The 21763-nt window shown below is 43.0% G+C and overlaps 1 protein-coding gene across 1 annotated transcript in view; it reads right to left on the bottom strand.

Annotated features, from left to right (window-relative positions):
• CPNE4 (copine 4) overlaps positions 1 to 21763 on the bottom strand; it is a 576520-nt gene that overhangs the window by 28423 nt on the left and 526334 nt on the right. Inside the window, exons 8-10 of the mRNA XM_060149187.1 lie at positions 17071 to 17169; positions 12818 to 12904; positions 8147 to 8206 (exon numbers count right to left, since the gene is read on the bottom strand). Of these exons, the coding sequence (XP_060005170.1) occupies positions 8147 to 8206; positions 12818 to 12904; positions 17071 to 17169 (246 nt within the window). The remainder of the gene's footprint in view (positions 1 to 8146; positions 8207 to 12817; positions 12905 to 17070; positions 17170 to 21763) is intronic.

Below are 21763 nucleotides of genomic sequence, written 5' to 3'. Positions count from 1 at the left end.
TGGAGAAATCAAACATCTCAGGAACTCTTGGATGTACTAAGCTCCAACACACACCCACCATTCTCTGCCTTTTTGTTCTGATGAGACACACTTAAGAGATCATGGCACCTCACATGTGTACATAGTGTTTAGAAGGTAAAAATAGTGCTGGGAAGGCTAGAAGTAAAGCCACCTCTTTCTCTTTCACTGAGGAAAGCACTTTAGAGCTGTAGAAAATTCTAGAGGATGCAAGGATGTTATTATGGAGACAACCTTGCTTCTGCTCTGATTTATTAATATCATTGCAAGTATTGCAAATCACTGGCAGGTTTAATATTTTATTATTAATAATGAGTACCTGTGGCTCCCCTCACTTGTGTTTATGATTCCCCTCTTCATGGAGCATCCCAATCTACCAGTGTTTCTTAACACTGCAACTGGCAACCTGTACCATGTGTTGATTACCTGATTGTCAAGGGTATCCTGTGATGACAAAAAATATGCTGGTGTCTTGATGTAAAACCAGAGAATGAAATCAGATAATATGAAGAACAGAGGGAAAAACCTCCATAAAGAAAAATGGCAACTCAAGCAACATAATTGAACATCTTATCTTCCCAGGCATAGGCAAGATACTCCAAGCATGCAGGCACCAAGTGGCAGCATCTGAGCCCAGGTGTATCACCTGGATGAGTACCTGTGGTATGGGGAGAAGTGGATGTAACATCTGGATGAGCTTAACAGATTTTGGCAACAATCTATACTAAAATTTTAAAAAAATCATAGGGCTGGGATTAGGGTAAAGTAAGAGAGGTGACTAGGGCGTAAGCTCAGGAAGGCACTCATCTGAGCTGACCCTACACTTGCCTGATCTGAGAGTGATGCCTCCTTAAATTTTGCATCCTAGGTGCCTCTCTTTCTTCACTCTGGTCCCAGTGCTGGTATATCTTTTCATTTCTATCAACTCTTCATCCTCAGGCTTGGAATAATTCCCTTACGCTTAACAAACTAGGGTGGGGCAGAGATGGTGGTGAGAAGAAGATTGTGATTGAAGATATTAAGCATAGAAAACAAATAGGATTCGGTGACTGATTGTGAAGTTAGATGCCAGGTAGGGAAAGGGAGCAGCCAGATCTCCTTGGGGATGGAGGAGATTATGTAGTGGGACAACCTGAAGCTCAAGGTTAGAAGGCGGTATTGTGCTGCCTGTTCCTGGTGGTCCTGTAGGGACATACAAACATGCCCAATGGAAACTGCTTTTTTTCTGCAGGCAGGCCTCTAGGGTTTCCACTCTTCCCATGGGGATGGCCCCCATGTTTGTGACAACCCCAGAGGCTATTCCAGCTCAGAAGATGCTGATGTAACTTTGGGGAAGGGTGTGAACTTAAAAATTACCTGATGAAAAAGGAAATAAACCAATGACCTTTATCACCTACTACTTTCTGTAATTCCCACTGCTCATAAAAATATTTTATCATTTGACTAGACAGTAAATGGACAGTCTCAGGTACAAGGCAGCTAAAAGATTTTTTTTCTTTCCTGGCAACTGATGGTTTCTGGTCTCCTTGATGAGGCTGGAGATAAAATCTCTGTCTTCAGGAGGTGGCTTTCTACCAAGAATTCTCTGCGCTCTTTAAGTTAGCATGAGTGCAAAGAGAACAGAGAGAAAGGTTAGGTTTATTTTAAAAAGCAACAGGGAGGCTGTGAAAGATGGGATTAAGTTGAGAAATAAAAGCAAGAAAATGACCGAAAAATGCCAGTTTGCGGAGGAGGCTCCCGGCTCCTGGCTTCCTTAATGTGGCGGGTTTGCAGAGCTGCCGTTTTCATCTTCTGCTATGAAGCATTCAGGAAAGCCTGCAGTTCTGATGTGCACTCCCATCTTCCCAGCGGGCAGCCCAGGAACAGGCCTCCTTTGTTTCCCCTTCTGCCCAGGAGGTCTAGCTCTTCATTAAGCAGAGCCATGAGCAGTTTTGCAAAACTTTGTAAAGTAAGAAAGCAAAATGCTTGCTTCCTCCATGCTGCCAAGTCCCTAGTGTGGGGAACTGCTTCCAGAAAAGGCTGGATGCTAAAGATGAGTATCCTTCCTTGGACATTTTTAGCTTCTTACCTGAAACGAGCCCAGGCCTCATATCCCTTCCCTGACGGTGAAAAAATGCGCCCTTTGAGAACCTCCCAGATGTTTTCTGGGGAAAGCTGCTGTGAACCCATCTCTGGTTAGCTGCCCAATCTCTCTGCAACCTTTGTGATATCACCTGCTATAGGGCAGCTTTTTTTGTTTGTTTTTTAGATTTGTATACAATTTGGACCTATAAAACAAGACTTATAGGTGGAGATACTCTTTAGTCTGGACTATTTCTTAAATAATAGGTTTAATTATTATGCTTTTCTGTTTCCTCAAAACCCTATAGCAGGTAAAGAAATAAGAACCTAGGCCAGATGGGAAAAACCCCAGAGGTCGCTTGGTTCATTTCCTGGAAAGTGCAAAGCACTCTCCTCTTCATCCCAGGACTCATCCTCATTTCTCAGGGTTCTACACCAGAATCCGTCAGTGTTTAGTCTGGGATATAAAATCAGGATTTAAAACTTAAACTGAGACACAGCTTGGGCATAGGATGTCTCAAGTGTGTTAGGGTCAGAAAAGATGACATGAGAGGACCTTTAAGAGGTGCTCTTTTCTTAGGCTTCAAGGTTAATCTGGGAGAAGCCACATTCAGCTTATTATATTATATCATATTATATTATTAAAATGTAGACTATATAATCAGAGATAAAGGAAAGCAATACCCTCTTTAATTTTTTTTAAGTTATTTATTTATTTTTGGCTGTGTTTAGTCTTTGTTGCTGCACGTGGGCTTTCTCTAGTTGCCGTGAGCAGGGGCTACTCTTCCTTGTGGTGCGCGGGCTTCTCATTGTGGTGGCCTCTCTTGCTGCAGAGCACGGGCTCCAGGCACGCGGGCTTCAGCAGTTGTGGCACCCAGGCTCAGCAGCTGTGACTTGCGGGCTCTAGAGTGTAGACTCAGTAGTTGTGGCGCACGGGCCCAGTTGCTCCGTGGCATGTGGGATTTTCCCAGACCAGGGCTCGAACCCGTGTCCCCTGCATTGGCAGGCGGATTCCCAACCACTGCGCCATCAGGGAAGCCCAATACCCTCTTTAATTTTAAAAAAATTACAAATAATAAAAAGGGCCAACTGAATATAATAAGAAAAAAATGACCACTCAGGATTCTACTAGTCTGGTAAGTCATATTTTTTCTTTTTAGTTATATACAATATATATATATCCAAAATATTTTTAAAATTTATATATAAAACATACAATATAATTATATATAAACATTTAACATAGTTGTAATCATAGGGTAGCTTTGCTTTATGTTCTTTTTTCTTCACTTAACACTATGACATAAACATATTCTCATGTTATTACCAATCATTATAATTGCCACTTAAAATGGCTTTATCATAGTCCACCTAAATGAGAAACTGCGATTTATATAGCTATTAACTTATTGTTGGACATTTGTGTTGCTTACAACCTGTTTCTGTGAAAATTCATTTTACAATGAACATTTTTTTGCATCTGGAAAGGCAATAACTTTCAAAAGAAACATTGAATTCTTCTATCATTTTCTCTTCAAATATCTTATGGAGTCGGCCTCATCTATGTTGTCTGTAGTTGTGTATTTTGTATATGAAATTCTGGTATCTGGTTTTCCTTTTAGCTGCCATGTGCCAAACACATAGAACCCAATCTCTCTCCCTCGAGTCTCTGCTTCACCTCTGCTCAGGTCCTCCAAGACCACAACACGACTGTTGCTCCGGAGTCCTTACGACTCAAAGATTCACACAAGGAACAAAGGTTGTCCTCGGGGGTGCCCTTGACATCCTGAAATGGTGTGCAGAATTGGGTGTGTGCACTTTCCAGTGAGAGGATATAGATCTTGTAACAGATTTCAAATGGTCCATGTGACAAAAAAAGAGGAAGAATCATCGACTGGGGCTTTTTTTAGCATCCTTTATGTCCTTCCCTCCCTGGGGCCTTCTCTGCTTATTTCATAGCCTAAAACTCCCCTCTTCTCATCCTCAGGTTGCCACTCTCCTTTCCACCTCTTGCCTTCCCTTCACCGTCTGCCTTCTTGAACGAGTAGTCACACCCACTGTGTTCACCTCCTCATCGTATGTTACACCCCACCTCCTGGGTCTCCTGTCTCATTCTGCTGAAGTTGCTCTTCTGAAGATGATTTGTGCCTACTCATCACATGGCCCAGTCACCATTTTTCATTCTTCACCTTCTATCTTCTCTTTAGCATATGAGATTATTGTCCCTGATCCTGTAACACTTCCTCCTGATCATCTGAGTAACTGCCTCCTCTGGGACCTCCCCCTCTGGCATCTCTTTACTGTTTGCCCCTCTCTCCCCTGCTGACAAATGCAGATCTTCCACAATATTCTGTCACCAGGCCCCCAGTCTTTCTGTATTTTTCTCTTTAGCCATCTCCTCCAGACGCATGTATGCGCAGTTTCCACCTCTCTCCTGAAACTGAGGTCCATACTTATAAATGCTGTCTCCACTGGGATACCTGAAAATACTTCCACCGCATCCATGAGGAAGTTCACCTTGTTGTCTGGCCGCTCCTGTTGATTTCCATATTTCTGTGAATGGGACTGCCATGCTTTGTCTTCAGGCACAAAAGATTTGAGTCATCCTGGACTCATCATTCTCCTGTGCCTTTTGTCTCCTCCTGTATCATAAGTCAGGGCTAGTAGACTCTCTTTCCACAGTGCCCCTTCCTACTGCTGCCCCTCTAGTTACCTCTTACTACCCATCACCAGGACGGCTACAGTGGGTTTTAATGTCTTCTTTCAGAGTCCCTTTCATGAAGACCTCTCAGATTTACTTCCCTAGAGCATGTGCCTGATTGCTCCTGAGTCCTGCCCAAGAGTCTTCTGAACATTCCCACATCCACCTAATTACCTCAAAATTCAAGGCCCTTCAAATTCTCAATCTAAACCATTTCCCCAACAATCCCTAAATATATCCTGCATATTCACATTAACCCAAGTAAGGTTTCAGTATTTATCATTAGAATATATGGATGCATAAATATTTAAGTTCACAGGGGTGCTTTTTAAAGCAAAAACATAGTATCACATTTATTTATCCAATTTCTTCTTTTCCCTAAACCTTATCTCTTCTTGAAGATTTAGGCTTTGATCCACCACCATTCAACAGAAGTATTCTGAGCAACTTATATCAGCCTACTACCTGAAGGGAAAGGTGCTCTGCTCTTGATATTCTTAAGGTGAAACCAGGAGCTCCAGGCATCAGTGGAAGGTGCAAAAGCTTTCTTCTCACCACTGTTTGTAGTGTGTATTGGGCTGAGTCTTGACAGGAAGCAAATGGTCCACTCAAAAGGGATGATTGAGAAGAATTTAATAAAAGGACAATTCTAAAATGTTAAGGGAGGCTGAGTAGAAAGGGTCAAGAGGGGCAGTTAGTAGAACCGAGTAAGAGTAGTGTTTGCAGGGCAGGACACCTGAAGGGAACTGTGTCCTTCTGTAGAGGAATGTGGTCACTGCCAAACAGCAACCTGGGGGGTAGAGAGTGGGGAAGAAGTGCCCCAACTTCATTCTCCTCCTATTGTTTGACCTCTGGCTGCTGCCTACCATTGGTCAAATCCAACCAAAATCCATGAGCAGGAGAGCCCGGCTGATGCACCAGAAGGGGAAGGCCTCCTGGGCACAGGGGCAGGGCCGAGAAGGGTGAGGAGGGGAGGAAACATGCAGAACTGTATTCCACTGCTGGCTCCTGAAGGTCTGTCTCCAGGGAGACGGAGGCTCATCCTGGCTGAAGCTCCGGGCCTGCTTAGGAATCTCGGGCCATCCTCTGCGCCAGTGGGAGATTTCAACTCTGGAGAGCTCAGGGGTGGGGTGACTGCAACAGAACCTCGTTCCTCCCTCCCTCTGCTCTGCCTGTCTCTACGCCAGGAAGCCCTCTTCTCATTTCTCATCCCTCTGCCACATTCCCTTCATTTTTCTAGATGGCCTCAATAAAATGATTGGGTATATAATAAATACCAAATTTATTAAGACATGTTATTTGTTATTAATAGTTTGTATTACAGCTTGCCATTTACATTAGATTGCACTGCTTGAGTAATAAGAAATTAATAATGGGAAAGCTGACTTAATTTTAGAGGAAAATGACAATGAGGTGGCTGCTATGTTTTCTTTAATAGAAAGCTCAAAATAGAACACCTAGCAACCTTCTCCTGCGTCCTCCGCCTGGAGCCCTCCAGGAGGAAGGGCTTTGTTGGAGGCACTGCTTGATGGTCTGGTCTCCTCGGCATTTATCTGCACATGCTCCCCCTGTTCACATGCCTTGCTCCAGACTCACTCCAGATCTCCCGCAGGTCGATCCGTGGACCCTGGATGGCTGAGAAGCTGGGGCTGGGAAGGTGGTAGTGAGAACCACTGAGGTGGTCCCTTCCGGCTGGGAGCATCAGCAAAAGTGAGAAGGAGGGGAAAACAAAGCCAGGAGAGCAATCCTCCTGTCAGGTGGGCCACACGATCTCCCCTCCCCTCCCCTTCATGAGTCAGGGTGTAGAGCTGGAAACATTCTGGGGTCAAACTTCAGTTTTCCCTGGGGCCAATTCTTTGTAGCCCAACTCCAAGGGCAAAGCAAGCCCCTGAAGGTTGAATAAAGAGCTGTTCAAAAGCATGGGATCTATAGAATCTAAAACAGACCCAAATTGATAGAGCTTTCCCTTGAAGAATCTATAAATAGTTTTCTGCATCATTCCTTTGCCTAAGATCATGGGACACTATCTCCTCTGTGACACTGCTGACTCCTCCACCTCCATTTGCCCAGGACAGCTGGAGGCAGGGGTGTGTGCCCACAATGCACATGTTTGCTACCTTCTAAACATGCCAGTGTGTATATGGCGGGGGGGGGGGAAGGGGTGGGTGCTGTGTGGGTGTGTCTTTAGAGAAACTTAGACTTCAAAGAAATGACCAAAATCTATAATTAACTCCTGTAAGCATTCCGGGGCAAATGAACAATGGCCTGAGCTTAGGCAGGACATAGGTAGACCCCTCTGAGGTTATAGCAGAGGACAAGCCTCTATCTAGGGAGATGCCTTATCTCAACCCCTCGGGGAACCCCCTTCTAGTCCTTTGGGCACCACTATCCCTAGTCTCAGGAATACATTGCTCCTGTCTACTTTCTTGGGCTCAAACCAATTTCCTTGCCTTCCTCACATGACTGAGCCTGTCTAGGGAGCTAAACAGGGCTGAGTTTCAAGAGTACACTTTTGTAAGATGAGGAACAAATGCTGCACAAATTGGATTCCTCTTGTTTACATCCACGTTGATTTCCCATAGGTTTTAGCAGATCTATTCCTTGTCATCTGGGTATTCTCTTTCTGCAGGTCATGTCTGCCTAAACTTAGTAGGATTTTGAATATGAAGCCACTGAAAGCAAATTGTTCCAGGGCAGATGGACTCACAATCTTGGCCCACCCAGGCACTTAAAAAAGACCCAGTCCACCCCGACCCTCCAATCTGTATTAGGAGTGTGCAAATCCCATGGGCTCACATATTCCATGTAGGAGGTGATCCTCAATCCACTCACTCATTCTATTTTTCAACCTTGCGAGACTGGTTCCCCAATCTTTTGGAATTCTCTTTCTCATTGACTGATGAACCATTTGGATGGCTTACTCTTGGCACCGACCATTGGACATGACATGGATGCTCGTGGTCTGGCCACACAAACACAACCAAGACATCTGCAGTTGTCCAGTGGGATGCGCAAGCGCGGCTCACTTCCTTCCCACCCTTTTCACGCAGTGATGGGACCTGGCAACCCACCCACTGCCTCCTGCCTCATGTAGTCATGGAAAGAACGGAAAGCATTAGGCTGGTTGCCCGAACCACTTGAGGTTCAATGGCAGGAATTTCCTGACATGACGCTGAAAACCATACTCACTGAGGAAAATAGAATTATGACCTCCTTGTAAAAACATGTTACTGTATGATATTTCAGCGGTGAGACGTGAGCAAAGCTGACCCAGGGTCTTAACAGACTTTTGTCTCCTCGTGCTCCACACCCAGCACCACTCCCCAACCTTACTCCTGAATAAGGACAAATATGGAAACAACTCACTGTAAACTGGATTTGGCAGCCACCCATGATGTAGTCCAAGAAAGAATGCATCTTGTGGATCTGCACAGGAGGAGGAGAGGAAACTGTATTAGAACAGTATGATCTGTATACCTATAGATTAGAGGCCTACACTTTGGGGTTATGCTGACGTAGAGGAAAAAGCAGAGAAAGATCTGTGGGAAAAAGATGGGTCAGCTGATTTTGTTCCATGAAAGGAAAGAAAGAAAGCAATGCTGAATTTAGATGGGCCTGTGAGGGCTGCAGCCATCCATCCCCTGCTACCCCCTCTTTTGGTTTACACATGATTTTAATCAGCCTCTGCCTCTGGGGTGAGACTAATACTGTGTTTTCAAGGGTCACCACTGGTTTGAAATGAATGAAGTCTCACACTTGGCTTCAGTCTCGCTGCCCGTGTCTAAGTCCCAGTTCTGGTAACATTCCTAACACCACAGTAATCAAGATGGGCAGCTTCAAGATCACAATTACCTGAGAAGGTCTTTACTGCCAGCTGCCAGCTAGTGAGATTCCTCCCATGCCATGAGCAACAAGTATTAACATTTATTGAGAACTTACTGTACGCCAAGCACTTGACATACATTACCTCATTTAATTCTTAGAACAAGCCTGTGAAGGTGATGCTATTGTTATTATTGTGCCCATTTTATAGAAGAGGAAACTGAGGCTAAGATGATGGAGGTGGAACTCAAATGATGGTGGTCTTGACAGCACAGTTCACCCTTTCAACCTCTAGGCTGGAAGTCAGCAGGGTCCCTGCTTTTTTCCCAACCCCTGGCATCTGTGTTCTCACACACCTTACTGATTTCTAGTCTTAATTTCTGCTTCATTATGATTCTGATGCTTGAGTCTTGGTGACATTCATCTACTTATTTATTTAACAAGGATTTATTAAGCCCCCACCATGCACTGGATGCTAGGGATACAGGGATGTGAGAAACAGGCATGGTACCTGCAGCCACTGAGCTCACAATCTGGATCCTTTTACCAGGACAACTACTAGCTGATTTTTGACCCTCACTTCTCAGACTCCATCTGACGCTCAGGGCAGCTTCTCAGAGACTGACCCATAGAACCCCATGGTAGTGTTTCCAGGCACCACCTCCAGGTGGCACACATCTATTGGCAGACTTGTCTCAGGGCTGATATTTACTGGGCTCCCTGAATAGTGCCTGCTCCTGGCTTCCTTATGGCGATGCTTTGCCTGATAGTTGGGATACCCTACTACTGTCTGTACACCAAAAAAATGAGTTCGATCACCATGGCCTTTGAGTGCCGAACTCTTAGATCAAAACAGATATGTGCACAATCACCTTACAGAGATGGATAGTTGAACTGGCTCATCTGGATCTTCTTTTCTCCTGCTGCTATGGGCACAGGGATGGTCACAGGTCTATTCTGAATGTACCAGGATTTGGTCTGTACAGGTAGGTAAGATGACCAGAGACAACTGCCTTTGAAAGAAGAGTTTATTACTCACAGCTCCCCAAGGGACAGGAGGACTGTCCTGCCACACAAGGGGGCCACACGGGGAAGCACTAGGGTCAGTCAGGAGGCAAGAGGAATGAGGGGAAAGCACAGGCAAAAATCTTTATCATGGTTTTTGTGGGAAGGAATGCATGAAGCAAGGTAAGAAGTTAAGCAGGTTTAGGATTCAATAGTTTGAGTAACTTACGAGGCTCTGGGTGATAGGGATGGTCTCTAATTATCTGAAACCTGGCTCTGGGGTGATACAGGGCAGGCGGAATATTGTCTTGGTGTGTGAGTGTTCAGGAAAGGGGGTGGCTGGGGGTATAGGCTCTGGATGGATTGGTCTGCATGTCAAAGACAGGCTCACAGGCAAGTTGATTGCTACCTTTAGGAATTAGGTAACTCTGGGAGGGGCAGTTCCTCCTCAGTATGCAAGGCCCCAAGATGTCAAAGCATCATAAAATACAGAAAAAAAGCCATTATTAAAACAGTGGTTTTCTCAGGGTATATGCCCAGTAGTGGGATTGCTGGGTCATATGGTAGTTCTATTTGTAGCTTTTTAAGGAACCTCCATACTGTTCTCCACAGTGGCTGTATCAATTTACATTCCCACCAACAGTGTAAGAGGCTTCCCTTTTCTCCACACCCTCTCCAGCATTTATTGTTTCTAGATTTTTTGATGATGGCCATTCTGACTGGTGTGAGATGATATCTCATTGTAGTTTTGATTTGCATTTCTCTAATGATTAGTGATGTTGAGCATTCTTTCATGTGTTTGTTGGCAGTCTGTGTATCTTCTTTGGAGAAATGTCTATTTAGGTCTTCTGCCCATTTTTGGATTGGGTTGTTTGTTTTTTTGTTATTAAGCTGCATGAGCTGCTTATAAATTTTGGAGATTAATCCTTTGTCAGTTGCTTCATTTGCAAATATTTTCTCCCATTCTGAGGGTTGTCTTTTGGTCTTCTTTATGGTTTCCTTTGCTGTGCAAAAGCTTTTAAGTTTCATTAGGTCCCATTTGTTTACTTTTGTTTTTATTTCCATTTCTGTAGGAGGTGGGTCAAAAAGGACCTTGCTGTGATTTATGTCATAGAGTGTTCTGCCTATGTTTTCCTCTAAGAGTTTGATAGTTTCTGGCCTTACATTTAGGTCTTTAATCCATTTTGAGCTTATTTTTGTGTATGGTGTTAGGGTTTGTTCTAATCTCATACTTTTACATGTACCTGTCCAGTTTTCCCAGCACCACTTATTGAATAGGCTGTCCTTTCTCCACTGTACATTTCTGCCTCCTTTGTCAAAGATAAGGTGACCATATGTGCGTGGGTTTATCTCTGGGATTTCTATCCTGTTCCATTGATCTATCTTTCTGTTTTTGTGCCAGTACCATACCGTCTTGATAACTGTAGCTTTGTAGTATAGTCTGAAGTCTGGGAGCCTGATTCCTCCAGTTCCTTCTTTCGTTCTCAAGATTGCTTTGGCTATTCGGGGTCTTTTGTGTTTCCATACAAATTGCAAAATTTTTTGTTCTAGTTCTGTGGAAAATGCCAGTGGTAGTTTGATAGGGATTGCATTGAATCTATAGATTGCTTTGGGTAGTAGAGTCATTTTCACAATGTTGATTCTTCCAATCCAAGAACATGGTATATCTCTCCATCTATTTGTATCATCTTTAATTTCTTTCATAATTCAAAAAGAGTCATGTACCAAAATGTTCATTGCAGCTCTATTTACAATAGCCCAGAGCTGGAAACAACCTAAGTGTCCATCATCGGATGAATGGATAAAGAAGATGTGGCACATATATACAATGGAATATTACTCAGCCATAAAAAGAGACGAAATTGAGCTATTTGTAATGAGGTGGATAGACCTAGAGTCTGTCATACAGAGTGAAGTAAGTCAGAAAGAGAGAGACAAATACCGTATGCTAACACATATATATGGAATTTAAAAAAAAATGTCATGAAAAACCTAGGGGTGAAACAGGAATAAAGACACAGACTTACTAGAGAATGGACTTGAGGCTATGGGGAGGGGGAAGGGTAAACGGTGACAAAGCGATAAAGAGGCATGGACATACATACACTACCAAAAGTAAGGTAGTTAGCTAGTGGGAAGCAGCCGCATAGCACAGGGAGATCAGCTCAGTGCTTTGTGACCGCCTGGAGGGGTGGGATAGGGTGGGAGGGAGGGAGACGCAGGCGGGAAGAGATATGGGAATATATGTATGTGTATAACTGATTCATTTTGTTGTGAAGCTGAAACTAACATACCATTGTAAAGCAATTATACTCCAATAAAGATGTTAAAAAAAAAACAAAAACAAAAACAAACAAAAAAAAAAAAACAGTGACCCCCAGATGGCCAATCACAAGCATTATCTCCTAGTTCCAGTGATTGGTTCAAGGGGTGGGCATGTGACCTAAGCCAGACCCATCGGTCTTTTCCTTTACTCTCTTGTTATGTAAGGATGAGTTCCTGCAGCTCCTGGCAGCTAGGAAAGGCCAACTCTGAGTGAAGGAACCTGATATATATAGAGAGAAACTGGATGGCACGTAAGTCTTATGTCATGGAGTCAGACAGACGGAGACTAAAATCTCAGCTCTTAAACTTACCATGTGTGTGACAAACTGGTTACACAATCTCATTTGAAAGTAGAAATCTCAGGGTTGTGATAAGAGTAAACAGAACGTATTATAGTTATTTTCACATAGTAAGTACTCAACCAGTAGCAAAATTATTCCCAGATGGGATTTTCTGCTAAGTTAGAGCCCTTCTGGGAGGAATTTTTAGGCCCTTTAATCTTCCCCCACTGTCTTATTTTCATGGTACCTTCTCGGCATGGCGGAGGTGTCACATATAAAGCAACGAACGCTGGGATAGGCACAGAATAGGTGCTTTAGAAATGTTGGTGACCCCCTCTGGGGACCTCCCTCTGGTGCTGTCCTGGGAAGACCAGGACTCCTATCTTTGGGGGCAGGACTGTCCTTGTGGAGGGTATGGTGGCATTGGCCTACCACAGCTCCAAGACCATCCATGCTTACAATGTATGTCCATTAATACCTTGACTTTCTGATTTTTGTTTAAAAAAGATCGTATCTCTTTGACACTCTCTCCTTCTGTCCACACAACCTTCCTCCCAGACAGCCCTAGCTTCATACCCCTGGAAGACAGGGGCTATGTATATACCTTGCACTGATTCAAAATCACAATGCCCGAGTTCTTATAATTCTTCTTCTTGGCTTTGTACTTGGGATTGATGCACTCCCACTGCACCTGAAACAAGAAAGGTTATAGCATGATTGCCAGCTCAGGAAGAAGTGGAGTCATTCATGACGAGGCCCCTGGGCACTGTTGCAGATGGACCTGAGGGCTGACCCATGGTCTCTAGCTGATCCCTTCACATCTGGAGGGGCAGTAAGGAGGAGTGGTGCAGAGGGAGACTCCGACACTACTCTGCCTGGTTTGAATCCCAGCTCCTCCATTTTCCAGCTGTGTGATCTTTGGCAAATTACTTGATTCCTCTATGTCTTGCATGTCTCCTCTGTAAAATGGAGCTTGTAATTATAGGTATCTCATAGGGTTACTGTGAGGATTGAATGATTAACCCTTGTAATACATTTAGAACAGTGCCTGACACTTATAAATGCTTGCTATTAATGGGACCAAATTAAGCAGCAGAGGGAAGGAGAGATCTGGGGACACACAGCTGAGTAACCCAAATGCTAAGTCTTAGTGTCTGGGAATTGACTTAAGAGGTAGGAAAACTGAGGGACATTGAATACTGGCTACAGGAAGCTGGTGGGGATGATGATAAGTTTGCTTAACTTCACAGAGGACTAAAATAATGGATTGACACAGTCACAATGGTGGTGCATTAGATTGCCAGAGAGGCTTCTGTGAGAGGTAGAATCAGAACTGAGGAGGTAGCTGGGAGGTAAAGGGTGAACAGATCTCAACCCTTTCAGCCTACAGAAGGCTTCAGGGGACAAAGCCAACTGCACCTTGACTACTAACAAAGTCAAACATCCAAGAGTCATGGAATGCTCCTGCCTACTATCCTATGGGAGTAGATCCTTGGATTTCTACTCAGAAGACAAATTTTCACACTCTGACAGTTGGAAGTATCTGAAAATGAAGGAATTTCTGAGGCAGATGTGAGTGGGTAGATTGATACAGCATTGGCGCCAATGACCCATTCCTCCCAGTGCACAATGACTCTGAGCTTAGTCAGGTGACTTGTTTTGACCGATGGGACATTAGCAAGTGATATGAGCAGAGGCTTGACAAGCCCCGTGCACTGGCGCTTGCCCTCCTCTTGCTGCTGGGACATTTTCACCATGTATTAGCTTAAGCTGGTGTCCTGGAAGATGAAAGAGCACGTGGAGAAACATTACAGCTACCTCAGATGTGTAGGCACAAGTGCAAGAGTGAGTCCCATTTGGAACAGAGAGAAGTTTCCCAGGGGAACTCAGACCAGATTGCCGACCTCCTGTCCTGCCTATGGTAGTAGCCTCCTAACAGATCTCCCTGTCTCACTCGCTTGTCTCTCTCTGTAACTGATTATCTACACAGTAGCCAGAGTAATCTTTAAAAAAATTAATGTAATTCTCCAGCCTAGACCCCTTTGCAGCACTGCCCAATAGAACTTTCTACAATGATGGGAATATTCCATGTCTGCACTGATCAATGTGGAAGACACTAGCCACACGAGCACTTGGAGTGTGTGTGTGTGTGTGTGTGTGTGTGTGTGTGTGTGTGTGAGAGAGAGAGAGAGAGAGAGAGAGAAAGATGGAGGAATTGAAATTTTAACTTAATTTAACTTAAACTTACTAAAATTGAAATTGAAATAGGTGTATGTAGCCAGTAGCTACTAAATGGGAGACTGTGGCTTCAGTGTGCTCTCAACACATTTATAGGAAAATTGAAACTCTTTTCTCTGAGCTATCAGAATCTGCTTTTCCTGGCCTTGGCCTCTGTTCTTGACCACATCGCATGCATGGCTCCCTCACCTTCTCTGATCCAGATACACTGGTCTCTTTCCAGATCCTTAATCACACCGAGCTCTTTCCTGACTCAGTACTTTGCAATGTTCTTCCCTCGGCCTGAAATACTGTTCCCTTGCTTGTTACATGGTTGGCTTCACTTCATCTTTAAGGGCCTTCAAGTTAAATGTCACCTTTTCAGCTGATCTCTTCTATGTTATACCTTTATAACTAAACTGGCTCAGTTTTTTATAGCATTTGGCACAATGTATAATTACATATTTTGTTTACTTGATTCATATTTATATTTTACTATGATGCACACTCATGTCACACCTAGAGCCTGACACTTAGCAGGTGCTCCTCAGTAAATATTAGTGGGGTCAATAAATAATAGAACAGTTCCCTGGGTGCAGACATGTCAGAATAGGGACTGAGTGGTTGCACCAAAACCTTTCTGGTGTCTCAGTGATACAGAAAAGTACAGTAGCATATCATCCATTTCCTCAGAGAGACTTCAAGATTCACTTCTGTTTGTTTGAAAGCATCAGACTTCAGCGTGCTTCAATTGTGATGTATGCTATAATATCCTCCTAGGATTCTAAAGATGAAGTGTTTCCCATGTTTATTGGTTTGGCTATTTCTATTTGTAAAGCAGAACAAGGCAAAACTTCATAAAACTCTTTAGAACTCTAGCGGGTGGTATTGATAACTGTCATTGATTTATTAGCTCAACAGAGCCTGGTCTTGTACATTCAAAGAAGCAACAACGTCTCTGGATAAATTCCTAGTTATTTGGGTAGTGACTTTATTTATAGTTTAGTGTTGGTTTTCACTGTACCCCTGAAACTGCAAGCCTACTCGTGGGTGAAGGTCTCTGTGTGTCTGACAAGTTTCCTGCAATGCTGGGTATGTAACAGCGTGTTTAGCAGTTTGTGGGAGCTATGCAGAAAGCTGCTCTTGACTTTTCAGGCCAAAGGGAGGTATTCAACAAATGGTCTGATTCAGATTAAGCCTCTGATTCTAAAGAATGTTAGTTTATTTCCATCCAGTCTGGTTACATCTTGACTTACATCTGAAAGGAGAAACTTGAACAGTGAGTTGGGACAATCTTCCCCAAGCAGCACTTCTGAGCAGGCCAGGCACAGGGTCTTTAGGGGAAAAAGTCTTTCTCTGCTGTCACTCCTTTTTGTTCTATGGGGACAGTAGCTCCCAGAGTAAGGATGGCAGGTAGCTTGGTTTGACTTCCTCCAGAAGCTAACGCCGAGGCAAGTATTTAAGTACAAGTAATTCATCTGGGAGGTAATACCAGGAAGGAACAATAAAAGAGTGGGGAATTGAAATAGGGAAGCAGCCAAAAAGGGGTACGTGATCCATTCAGGTAACCCTATGGGCAACCAGGGCTGCTTCCTGCTGGGGAACTCTGGGCAACTTCACAGAGCATGCCTCAGAGTTTTGCCGCCTGAAGGGCAAGAGAGCTGGGGTATTTATATCCCATCTCCCACTAGCAATTTGTTGAGGGCTGCTCCCTGAAATGTGTACAACTCCCCCGACATGTCCAGCCTGCAGTAGGCATGGGCAGAGCAGGCTCCAGCAGCCACAGAAAGCCCTCAGGCAAAGAGATTCAGGTTCTGCAGCTGACACTGGGCAGGTGAATCCTGAACAGATCAGAGAAGAAGTTACATGGTCAGGGTCCAGACGACAGCAACTGACCAACAGATGTATATATGTATCCATCAGAGTATGGGTGTCTGAGAGATACAAAGAGGAGGTGTAGGCTTCTGTGTGATGCAATGAAATCCCTATGTGCCCCTGTGGTATGTGGTAGTGTTTGGGTTTATGTCTTGGTATCAAGAGTGTAAGAGTGAAATGGTGAGACTAAATGAAAATCTGGTGCCCAAAATAAAAATTTGGAGTAATCAAATAATTTGCCCAAAGCATTAAATGTGTAATTAATGCCACCAGGTCATGGAAATGTAGATCTAGAAAGAATACTGCAACATGATAATAACACCAGCACATATTTTGGAATTTCCAGACACCCTGCCAAATGCGTATCATGATTTATCTCATTTAATCTTCACTGAATGCTACCGGGTAAGTACCATTATCACCTTCATTTATTTTAGGTGAGAAAGCTGAGGCGCACAGAGATTAAGTCACTTGTCCAAGGCTACACAGCCAAAGGAAATTAGAAACTTTCTCATCTGACTTCTCCATTTTGCCAGTGGAGAAACTGTACCACCTTGGAGCAGGGTCCTGTCCAAGGTCACAACCAATTGCTATGAGCTGGGTTGGCACTAGAACCCAGATTTCAGTTCCCACCATGCTCCCTCCTGGCCATGTTTAATCATGTATTAATGTCTCACCTCTAGCTGCTCGGTGTATAGCTGGGTGCTAAGGAGGCATTGCAAGAGGCGAGTCTGGGGGAAATGCCATGAGGGGCTTACCACGTACCTGTTTTCCTTCCATTACTCCTCTCATCTCCTTGAATGTTGAGGTGAATTCTCCAATGAAGTCATGTTTGCCATTGGAGTCCCAGTCCCATACTATGCACTGCAAGAGAAAATAAGTATTTTTTTTAACTTAAGAATTCATCCACAGCAGCTAAAGGCAATGCAAACTTTATGAGGAAGACCTGATGAAGGACAGTTGGTCTGGATCAAAAGTCTAGGATGACAGCATGTGGGAAGAGGTATCCCTTTGGTTTCCATTCGTTTTACTTAGCCTTTTTGTCATGACTTTCAAGCAGCCCTGTGATGCAGCAGTGACTAATAATTTGCCGATTTTTCAGGTAAGGCCAGTAAGACCAAAAGGAGATAAGTCACTTGCCAAAGGGACTATCCAGTGAATGAGAAACCTGGGATTTGAAGGCAGGTATCCTGACTCTAATTCCAGTGTTGTTTTTCCCACAGAAGAGAGCCTCTGTGGTTTATAGCTGGAATCAGGTGCCTGAGTCCATGCCTGTAGCTTCCACAGTGGCAGCTTATGTTTAATGATTTGATCATATGAATCACATTTTATTATTTTTTTTCTGAAGGCAAAAGAGCGATGCTAAGAAAAACAAGTCAGAGGGCAAAAAGTGAGAGCTTTAATTGTACCCACATGAAAAATAGGTGAAAAACAGTGAGAGGTGAGTTACACTGGTAAAAAGCAGGCGTCCATCACACCTAAGATGCAACCTTCCAACAAGAGGGCTCCATCTAACACCACTAAGGCTAACTTCTGGGCTTGCAAGTAACACTTTGCAGTGTGATGCAGATTAAATCAGTAGCCATCCCTCTGCTTGGTCACACATCTTTAGATGAAGAGGGAGTCCCCATTTTTTCTGGGGTGGAGGTTGGATTAGGGTTTCAAGCACTTCAGATATCGCTTCTACATCTTAAACCAGGGACTGCAGCCAGGAACCCCAGAAGTCAGATAAGATCGAGGCAGCAAGGAGACATTTACTCAGAGGTTTTCCCTGGAATATTGGTGTTCAAGGGGCAGCCTAGTTCTTTCTTGGGATGAAGACCTCAGTGGCCAGTGCTGCCTGGAAAACCTGGTTTGTAAATCTATTTTCTGACCTGTGGGATACCACACAGACCTAAAATGAAATATGCCCCGAATGAAACATAATCCCCCCCAAACTTATTCCTACTCATTTATTTTCTGTCACAGTGGATTGTATCAACATCCACCCAGTGGGAAACATCACTCAGGATGTGCACTGTGAACATCACACTGTCAAAGACTTGTCTACTGATCTCAGTTACTCACAACAGGGTTTTTTCTCTCTATTTGCCAGCCCCTCCTTACTGACCCTGACACTCACACAGTCATTACCTGGAGCCAGAAGCAAAAGAAAGCTTGACTGGCCTGGGCACAGAAAGAGAAGGAAGTGTGTTTCTGGGACCTTGCCTCTCAGGCTCCTAACTGTGCGCAGTAGTGAACACAGCCCTGGGACATCTGAGTCTGACACTTACTCAGTCTTCTATCTTGGGGGGAAGCAGATAAAAAGGCAAAGGGGCCAAAAGAGTCTTTTCAACACTCCCTTGTGTTTTACTGTGTTTCTTTTAATCTCTCCATTAGAATATAGGAAAAGCAAGAGGGAATGTACGTAGTACTTTGGTTTGTGACCAGATCTCAAGCAAAACCACCTATCTGCCTTCTCTTAGATTTCCCGTCATGCTTTGGTTAGTTACTGCCCTCCTTCCACCTGCCACCATAACACTCAGGACGTTTGCTCTCTCTGGGGCAGAATTCCCCTGGGCTGGATGATGAGTCAGGCCCAAGAGGGTTCCAGGCCTGGCCTCCTGGGGGGCAGGCACCGCTGTTTACATGGGCCCTGCTTCTTCAATTGGTGGCATTCCTCATCATGCCAGTTGCAGAATCCTGTTTCGACCTTTCTCAGAAAGGTCCCAGAGGAAAGAAGACACAGTGAGGCAGAAAAATAAAACCACGGTCTTTCTCTCCCTGCCATGAAGCTGGCTTATGACAGCTCTGATACAGTTGACAGAGGAACATGTCATGGTGAAAAGTAAACAGATCAACTGCCCTGCAGAAAAGCTGAGACAGAGGCAGGTTCTTGGTGTGAATCAATAAGGAAACTTTGACAGATTGGTGACAGAGTGGCAGCTCAAAACTGTCTACAAGTCAGGAGGCCTTCCACATTCCCACAGCTCACAGTATAGTTTAGGTATATCATCTTAAAATGTCTGAGCTCGACAGATGGTCTTGTCAACTCCCTCATTTTACAGAGAAGGAAATTAATGGAAGAGAAAGGAAGCGACTCCTGCAAGTTCACCCAGTGCAGACGAAAGTCCAGGTTTCCTGCCTACCTAATTCCCCCCGCCAACCACAAAACAGCAAATTATAATAATTACAACATATATAGTGCTTACTATGTACCAGAAACTGTTCTGAACACTTTACATATGTAAATTCACTTAATACCCAGAATAATTTTTCATTATGCTCATTTTACAGATGAGGAAACTGAGACACAGAGAGGTGAAGTAAGTTTTCCAACACCACACAGTTAACAATAGGTAATCTTTGAACTAAAAGAAGTTAAACTTTGGAGCTTTTCCTAAATGATCATCTCTTATGAACCCAGGCCATTTGTGTTTATGGTCTCTAATCCTGTATGATAACCCTGAAATGACAATATTATTATTGCCATTCACAGGTATCAGTCACAGGCTTAGAGAGGTCAAGTGACTTGACTAGACATCTAGAAAGTGACAAAAATGGATTTTATTTCTTTTTCTTGTCTAATTGCTCTGACTAGGACTTTCAGCACTATGTTGAAAAGAAGTGGCAAGAGAGGGCATTCTTTTCTTATTCCTAATCTTAGAGAAAAAGCTTTAACATTTTCACCATTGAGTAATATATTAGCTGTGGACTTGTCATGTATGGCCTTTATTATGTTGAGGTCATTCCTAGTTTGTTGAGCATTTTTATCATGAAAAAGTGTTGAATTTTGTCAACACAGAATTGCTAAAGCAATCTTGAGAAAAAGAACAAAGCTGAAGACATCACTTCAAAATATATTACAAAGCCACAGGAATTAAAACATCATGGTACTCCCATAAAGACAGATCTATAGGCCAATGGAACAGAATACATAGCCCAGAAATAACCATACATATATGGTCAATTGATATTTGACAAGGGTGCCAAGAATATACAATGGGGAAAAGGGAGTCTCTTCAACAAATGATGTTGGGAAAACTGAATATCCACACGCAAAAAAATGAAATTGGATCCCTACCTTACACCATACACAAAAATCAACTCAAAATGGATAGAAGACTTAAACATAAGACTTGAAACTGTAAAACAGTTAGAAAAAAAACACAGGGGAAAATATTCTTGACATTCATCTTGGCGATGATTTCTTGGATATGATACTAAAAGCACAAGCAACAAACACAAAAATAGACAAGTGGGACTATATCAAACTCCTACAGGAGCTATAAAAATCTACTGCACAGCAGAGGAAACCATCAATAAAATGAAAAGGCATCCTACAGAATGGGAGAAAATATTTGCAAACTGTATATCTGATAAGGGATTAATTTCCAAAATGTATAAGGAACTCTTACAACTCAATAGCAAAAAAAACCCCAATAACCTGATTAAAAAATGGTCAAAGGACTTGAACAGACGTTTCTCCAAAAAAGATATACAAATGGCTAACAGGTATATGAAAAGATGCTCAACATCATTAATTATCAGGAAATGAAAAATCAAAATGACAATGAGATATCACCTCATATCTATTAGGATGACAATTATTAAAAAAACACAAAAGATAACAATTGTTGGCAAAGATATGGAGAAATTGGAGCCCTTGTAACCGTTGGTGGGAATATAAAACAGTGCAGCAGCTATGGAAAACAGTATAGTGGTTTCTCAAAAAATTAAAAATAGAACTACTATATGATCCAGCAATCTCATTTTTGGGTATACATCCAAAGAACTGAAGTCAGGATATTGAAGAGATATCTTCATTCCCATGTTAACTTCAGCAGCATTATTCACAATAGCCAAGATATGAAAATAACCCAAGTGTATGACTAAAGAAAATGTGGTATATACATACAATAGAATATTATTCAGCCTTAAAGAAGAAAATCTTGCCATTTGTGACTTGGATGGACATTATGCTAACTGAAATAAGCCAGTCACTGATGGACAACTAGTGCCTGATTCCACTTTTATGAGGCATCTATAACAGTCAAACTCATAGAGGCAGAGAATACAATAGAGGTTGCTGAGGGGTGGAGGCATTGGGGTCTTGTTGTTCAATGAGTGTAAGGTTTCAGTCATGCAAGATGAGTAAGTTCTAGAGACCTGCTGTACAACATTGTGCCTATAGTTTGTAATATGGTGTTGTGCACTTCAAAACCTGTTAATAGTGTAGATCTCATGTTATGTGTTTTTATCACAAAACAAGTCAAAAGGACATAAGGAAATGTTGGAACGTGTGGGATCTGTTACCTTGATTCTGGTGATGGTTTCACAGGTTCAAACTCATATGCATATGAGTTTGCATATGTTTGCATATGTCCAAACTCATCAAATTATATGCATTAAATATGTACAGTTCTTTATGTATCAATTAAATAAAGCTGTTAAGAAATCTAAAAGTAAAGGAGATTTC

Source organism: Lagenorhynchus albirostris, chromosome 5 (genome assembly GCF_949774975.1).
Source record: "Lagenorhynchus albirostris chromosome 5, mLagAlb1.1, whole genome shotgun sequence".
Classification (NCBI taxonomy): domain Eukaryota; kingdom Metazoa; phylum Chordata; class Mammalia; order Artiodactyla; family Delphinidae; genus Lagenorhynchus; species Lagenorhynchus albirostris.
This window is presented reverse-complemented; position numbering and strand designations above follow the sequence as displayed.